The sequence below is a fragment of the Borostomias antarcticus genome, assembly GCF_949987555.1.
Source record: "Borostomias antarcticus genome assembly, chromosome: 29".
NCBI classification, from domain to species: domain Eukaryota; kingdom Metazoa; phylum Chordata; class Actinopteri; order Stomiiformes; family Stomiidae; genus Borostomias; species Borostomias antarcticus.
The window spans coordinates 4,228,691-4,236,190 of NC_140262.1; the positions used below are offsets into that span (position 1 = coordinate 4,228,691).

The following is a 7,500-nucleotide window of genomic DNA, read 5'->3' on the forward strand; positions in this document are numbered from 1 at the left end:
CTCCTCCTTCATCCTTCCACTCCTCCTTCCACTCCTCCTTCCTCCTTCCACTCCTCCTTCCACGCCTCCTTCCTCCTTCCACTCCTCCTTCCTCCATCCACTCCTCCTTCCACTCCTCCTTCCTCCTTCCACGCCTCCTTCCACTCCTCCTTCCACTCCTCTCTCCTCCTTCCACTCCTCCTTCCACTCCTCTCTCCTCCCTCCCTCCTCCTTCCACTCCTCCTTCCTCCCTCCACTCCTCCCTCCCTCCCTTCCACTGACTCCACCACCTCTCACGCTCAGTCAACCTTGTAGATGCACTGATATACACGCACATACATACGCACACACACACACACATATTCACACGCACACACTTACGCACACATACACACACACCCACACACGGTGAAGTGACCTAGTGTGCAGGATCGCAATCAAACAATCCCCATAATTTCCTCTCCAAACGTTCCAAGGCGACGTCAAGGACGCGTCACACGGCCCCCGAGCTCGGAGGCGCAAAACAGGAGAGAAAGATTGGTACTTGATAGAGATGAGCATCGCTGAGAGGGAGGGAGAGAGACACAGAGAGAGAGAGAGAGAGAGAGAGAGCTTCCATCAATCTCCTCCTGGGTGACACCCAGCCCTTCACTCACACACACAGTAAATGGTAAATAAATATGGTAAATAGACATATTTAAACTGCACTTTTATCCAAAGTGCTTTACAGTGAAGGCCTCTCATTCATCCATTCACACACACATACACACACCAATGGCGGCAGCTGCCATGCAAGGTGCTAGCCTGCTCACTGGGAGCAATTTGGGGTTCGATGTCTTGCTCAAGGACACTTCGGCGGGCATTCGGTGGCGGACACGGGGTCAGGATGGCACCCACCTCCCTCACCCCACCACCCTCAGCCCTCACCCCCCGCATCCCTCACCTCACCCCCCTCACCCCACCACCCTCAGCCCTCACCTCACCCTCCTCACCCCTCACCCCCCCCCCCCCGCCCCCCTCCTCCCCCCTCACCCCCATCCCCCACCCCTCGCCCCCCAGTTCCTTGAGTTAAGGGATTAAAACTACTTAATGTTCAAGGTTTGATTTTAGGACTGATCTGAGTAGCGGGGGAATCTACACCTAAACCCAAAACCAGCACAGAAAATAGAGCATTAGACAGGTGGTCACGACTCATGACTGGTTGGTTGTACGTCACACATAGCGCTCACGTACGTGCTCACTAGTATTATTTTATTCAATATCAATAAAGCATGCTTTCCCCGACCGATGGGACCCAATGAATCAGATCCAGAATGGCCACAGACATCCACGTCTATTCATAGCAAACTCCCCAACGAGGACCGGACCTATTTCTAATGATGGTGGTGGTGGTGCAGGTCCGTGAGAGAGAGAGAGAGAGAGGGAGAGAGAGAGTGAGAGAGAGTGAGAGAGAATGAGAGTGAGAGAGAGGGAGAGAGAGAATGAGACATAGAGAATGAGTGAGAGAGAGAATGAGACATAGAGAATGAGAGGGAGAGAGAGAATGAGACATAGATAATGAGAGTGAGAGAGGGAGAGAGAGAATGAGAGAGAGAATGAGAGACATAGAATGAGTGAAAGAGAGAGAATGAGACAGAATGATACAGAGAGAATGAGAGAGAGAGTGAAAGAGAGAGTGAGACAGAGAGGGAGAGAGAGAATGAGAGTGAGTGAGAGAGAGGGAAGGAGAGAGTGAGACAGAGAGGGAGAGAGAGAGGGAGCTACCCACGGTCCAGCGAGGCCCGGAGGAGTTTGGCAGACGAGGCTGCAGGTCTGGGAGATGGAGCCCCACCAGGGGGGAGAGAGGAATGCGTAGAGGGGGGTGAGGACAGGGAGGAGGGGGCTGTTTTGAGGAGGTGAGGAGGAAGGGAGGAGAGGAGAGGGAAGGAGGGCGGAGGAGAGGAGGGACAGAGAATGGCTGCACTCTGATAAATGCTCTGTCTCACCTCTGCCAAAGAGCTAAGCACAGCCCAGATGGATGTCCCTGTGCTTTATTTTACCCAAGACTGAGGTCATATCTCGGTCTTTACCGGAAGATGATGTGAACTGCAGATTTAAACATCTCTGCAGGGAAAGACAGCTTCATCAAGCCATCAAGCAGCAGCAGATATTACAGGTGTGGGCAGATCAGTGTGACACTGCTGGTGTCAAAGACTATAAACATTATACACCCACACCTGCTATTGATAGAAGCCTGTCTAATACCTCAGTCATTCACTGAGCATGTGTTTGCTTAGCTAGGCCTGTGTGTGTGTGTGTGTGTGTGTGTGTGTGTGTGTGTGTGTGTGTGTGTGTGTGTGTGTGTGTGTGTGTGTGTGTGTGTGTGTGTATGTGTGTGTGTGTGTGCATGTGTAGGTGTATGTGCATACATGTGTGTGCGAGCATGTGTGTGTGTACGTGTAGGTGTGTGCAAGTGTGTGTGTGTGTGTCTGAATGTGTGTGCATGTGTGTGTGTTTGTGTGTAGGTGTATGGTGTGTAGGTGTGTGTGTGTGCGTGCGTGTGTGTGGAGGGGGGTTGGTGTGTGTGTGTGTGTGTGTGTAGTATGTGTGTGTGTGTATGTGTGTGTCTCGGTGTGTGTGTGCATGTGTAGGTGTATGTGTGCGAGTGTGTGTGTGTGGAGGGTTGGTGTGTGTGTGTGCTGCATGTGGGTGTGTTTATGGATTACGCTGAAGGCCGGGAAGAAGAAGAAAAATAGTGACAAGCAGGGGAGACGATTAAAATAGCTCTGTGGGCTCGGCCTGACTCATGAGGCAAGCAGCACCGCGCTCCCTCAGTACCCAGCATCCTCTCTGGTAACAAATGGACTACCAGACCCACTACAAATCTCCTCCACTGCTGATATGAACATACGGTGTCTAAAGCTATACCGTTCGTTTAGGCGGGAATTCCTGTCGCTATAACAAGGCGACATTTAAGCGCATTGAACTGTTATTGACCACGTACACAGAGGTTAGCGGTAGCACAGGTGCAATTCATCATCATGACAACTGCCCAAAGTCGTGGTGCAGCGTGGCGAGAGAACATGGCTAGTTCGCGGTGAATCGCTACGGCGTGGGCAGCTAGCATTTTAAGCTAAGCTAACTATTTAGCGTTAGTTAGCAGCTGGACAACAGAGGAGGCAGTAATAGATCAGCCACTGTGCTGTTGTGAGGCAACTCTTCGACCTTGGTAGCAGTGTTCACTCCCGTGACTCTCTTTGTCCTTTCTACTGAATATTTTAGTGTCTGTGCCAGCAGACTGGAAGCCCCCCCGCGGGATCTGGGACTGTTTGTGTTTATTGTCTTGCATGCTAGGAGCAGTATTTGTCTCTTGATGTATTAGCTACTGTGGCTATGTCAGGAAAGAGTGGAGTCATAGCAGTATGGAATCACAGCAGCTCATCTGAGCGAGCGGGCATTCGGTTGAGTTGAATAGAATAATAAGTGCAAATTCCTGCAACCAGACCCAAGAGATGAGAGAAATCGACCTATACAGTTAGCCTAGTTACTTAATTTTGCTGGAATGTATTTCTTGATAAAAGGTTGTAGCCTAAGGAAGGTATGCCCTGTTGAGTGCGGTGTGTGCCAACGGCCAACTGGCTGTAATGTTGAGTATGTTGAAAAACGGCAACAAATTCTGCTTCATATTCTGTACTATCAGGGGTTTCAGTCGTGGTGCTGCTCGGTGGGTCAGCTTATTAAGAGAAGAATTCCTCTCTGCCAATTCAGAGAGTTCCCTGTTATGGCAACTCTGCCTCTGGCCATTGTGTGCATCAGCAACTTTTCAAATGGAAACTTTTAAAGAAAGTAAAACCGTTATATAATTGGTTGCAAGGAGCTGGAGTGAACACAAACCTAAGGTTGTCCACATGCTCATGCTCTCCTCTTCTCTCCTCTCCGATCCCTCTTCTCTCCTCTTCTTTTCTCTCCTCTTCCTCTTCTGTCCTCTTCCTCTCCTCTTTTCTCATCTTCTCTTCTCTCCTCTTCTCTTCTCTTCTATCCTCTCGTCTTCTCTCATCTTCTCTTCTCTTCTCTCCTCTTCTCTTCTCTTCTATCCTCTCCTCTTCTCTCCTCTCCTCTCCTCTCCTCTTCTCTTCTCTCCTCTTCTCTTCTCTCCTCTCCTCTCCTCTCCTCTTCTCTTCTCTTCTCTTCTCTTCTCTCCTCTTCCTCTTCTGTCCTCTTCTCTGCTGTCCTCTTCTGTCCTCTTCTCTGCTGTCCTCTTCTGTCCTCTTCTCTTCCTCTTTTGTCCTCTTCTCCCCTCTTCTCTTCTCTCCTCTTCTCTCCTCTCCCCTCCTCTTCCTCCCCCCTCCTCTCCCAGGCTGAGAGGCTGAGAGATGGAGTCCCTGTTCGGGGGAGAGCTGGGTCTGCTGGGCGGGGGCGACGGGCTGAAGGAGGACGGCTGCGTGGGCTGGCGCCGTCCTGCCAGCCCCGACGACATGTACTCTGCCTCCCACTTCGCCCTCATCACCGCCTACCAGGACATCAAGGCGCGACTGGCGGGCCTGGAGCGGGAGAACGGCAGCATCAAACGGAAGCTGAAGATCTACGAGATCAAGGTAAGGCGCTGTCAGGTCAAAATGTGTCCGGGGTAAGAAGTCCGATTATTTTTTTTTATTTTTTTTTTTGCTAGCTCGCTAGTCTGGTGTCAGGAAACATATAATATCAATGTTTCTAATTCATTTGAATGAAAAATACGTCTAAAGAATTGAAAAATCCTGTCCACAAACATTATCTACCAGTCTTGTCCACGAACGCTAGGCTAGCCAGCTAGCTAGCGTTAGCTTCCAACGTTTGGGGAACCCACGATCTCTAGCTGTTTTGTACAATTCACTTCTATTGAAACTACATTAGCTATGTAGCTTAACATTTTATCTAGCTAGTGTGGGCGAGATTTTTACATTTTATTAAAAATGAATTAAAAACGTCATTAAAAACAATTTTGGATATGTTTTGCATCAATGACAAGATAGCTAGCTAGCTAACTGTGCCTTCGGGTCCGTGTCAGGGCGACCCGACGGAGGGTCATGTGACGGTCTCTCTATTCTATTAATACATCCATGGTCTCTCTTGACAGCTGGCAGAAAGATACCGGTGTTCTCGGAAATGTCAGTTTGGGATTATTCATTGCGCTTCGTGACAAACGACGAAGGTTTCAGCCATCGAGGCATTCTTCAGAGCCTCTCTCTCAGATTGGCCGACTCAGCCTCGCAAGTGACAGGGCTCCTAACTGACTGAACGGTCCTGTGAAGAGTGTTGCAGGAGTAGCTGAGTCATTTTTGGCTCAAAGCAGCGGGAAAAAAAACACAAAAAATACTATTTTCTACCTGCATAAAGACTAAAACAGTCACAGTGTATCTGTGTTGAACGTCTCTGTAATGACTAAGCATTAGTGATATTTATCCCATCTGAGTTGGTGTGTTCTGCTGAGTCAGCGGTGAGCGTACGCTCAGGCCCACTGCATGGATGGAGCAGACAGTCAGTTCAGGGGTGATGAGACACACAGCTGGAGCAGCAGGGTATCTCCCAGCGTTTCTCCACCTGGCAGACTGACCTGCACTCAGGGGAGAGGGAGAGAGAGAGAGAGAGAGAGACAGAGAGACAGACAGACAGAGAGACAGACAGACAGACAGACAGACAGGCAGAGAGACAGACAGAGAGACAGACAGACAGACAGAGAGACAGACAGAGAGAAAAAGAGAGAGAGAGAGAGACAGACAGACAGACAGACAGACAGACAGACAGACAGACAGACAGACAGACAGACAGACAGGCAGAGAGACGGACAGAGAGACAGAACGAGAGAGAGAACGAAAGAGAGACAGTGGGAGATAGGGAGAGAGATAGAAAAGGAGACATGGAGAGAGAGTAGGTAGACAGAGAGAGAGAAACTGAAAGGAGAGTGAGACAAAGAGGCAGAAAGAGAGAGAGAGGGAGACAGAGAGAGAGAGGAGAGGAAGATAGAGAGAGAGAGGGGAGGCGAGAGAAGGAGACAGAGAGAGAGAGGGGAGAGAGAGAGGAGAGGCGAGAGAGGGAGATAGAGAGAGGGAGAGAGAGAGGGAGAGAGAGAGAGAGAGAGAGAGAAAGCCTACAGAGACGAGGCATTAGAAGACAGACGGGACAGAGAGGAGGATGGGTGAAGGGTAAAAGAGAGGAAGGGGAAGTAGAGAGAGGCGGGCAACAGAGGGAGGTTGCTGGGGAGACGCGGGTTGCCAGGTTTGACTTTGTCCTGCCCCCACAGATGTGAACTCGTCAGCCCACACATACCAGTTTAGAGAACAGCTGCTGATGAGACCTTGGGGCCGGTCGGCCATATGGCTGCAGTGCAGCTGAACGCCTAGCAGAACTGTACAAAGGACAGTATGACGAACATTCATTCCCAAAGAGGCAGGCGCTGATTTTCATAGATTTTAATAGCCTACAGGAGCACTGCTATCCAGTGTCGATGCCTAATTGAAGATTAGGGTGTTTGGATTTGATTGGCTTGCTCTGGGTTAAGTTGCGTGGAGTGGTGGTGTGTAGTCGGTCTGAAAAAGCTGCAGATGTAACACAAACTGAGGCGTTAGGTCAAACTTTGAGGACGGGTTGAGATCAGAGTGTTCAGGTTCATGCCTGTAGCTTTAACAACTATGGCTTTGTTCTTCTATCCTCCCTTCTGCTCCCTCTAGTTCCCCATGATCAGTGAGTTCGGGGAGGACAGGAACTCGTACTGCTCGTTCGAGTCCAAGGAGGCGGCCCTGCTGCAGTCGGAGAACAGCGGCCTGCAGCAGAGAGTCAACGCCCTGACCCACGAGGTGAGAGAAACCACGCGACCCCCGACCTTTACCAACAACACCTCACAAAAAGGGAGGGAAAAATAGTCAATAGTATTTGCGTTGTATTTTTGTTTACCTGAGAAGGAGGAGAGGAAGGGGGAGGAGGAGGAGAGCAGGAAGGGGTCAGGAACCAGGGGGAGGCATGGGAGCGAGACAGAGCGAGTCCCCTGGACACACCAGGCCGCGGAGGTTCCACGCAGGCCGTTAGGAAGGCTGACTGGGTCATGGCTGAGCCAGCAGGCCGTTAGGAAGGCTGACCGGGTCATGGCTCTGTGCTGGCTCTGTGCTGGCTCTGTGCTGGCTCTGTGCTGGCTCTCGCCACCTTGCCCAGGCCACTGTCCGACACATCCACTTCTTCCAAGGGAACTAGCTACAGCTCCAATCCCACCCTGAACTTATATAGCGTCTTTGTCCAAAGCGCTTTACAATGAAGGCCTCTCATTCACCCATTCACACATCAGTGGCGGTAGGTGCTAGCCTGCTCATGGGGAGCAATTTGGCGTTCAGTGTCTCGCCCAAGGACTTCGTCAGGAGGAGCCGGGATTTCGAACCGCCGACCCTGCGATCATTGGACGACTCCTGAGCTACAGCCGCCCCTATCCAGATTGCAAAACGCCAAAGCCCTCTTAATGATCCTGCTACTCCTTTCATTAGTCACAATGTTGAGAGATTACATCACCTTGGTGATCGT

The 7,500-nt window shown here is 50.7% G+C and overlaps 1 protein-coding gene across 1 annotated transcript in view; it reads left to right on the top strand.

The window, feature by feature from the left end:
- Positions 1–4,331: 4,331 nt before the first annotated feature.
- Positions 4,332–7,500, top strand: part of tbkbp1 (TBK1 binding protein 1) — a gene marked incomplete at both ends in the record, with an annotated part of 17,745 nt that continues 14,576 nt past the window's right edge. Inside the window, 2 exons of the mRNA XM_084459724.1 lie at positions 4,332–4,553; positions 6,663–6,788. Coding sequence (XP_084315850.1) covers positions 4,332–4,553; positions 6,663–6,788 — 348 coding nt within the window. The remainder of the gene's footprint in view (positions 4,554–6,662; positions 6,789–7,500) is intronic.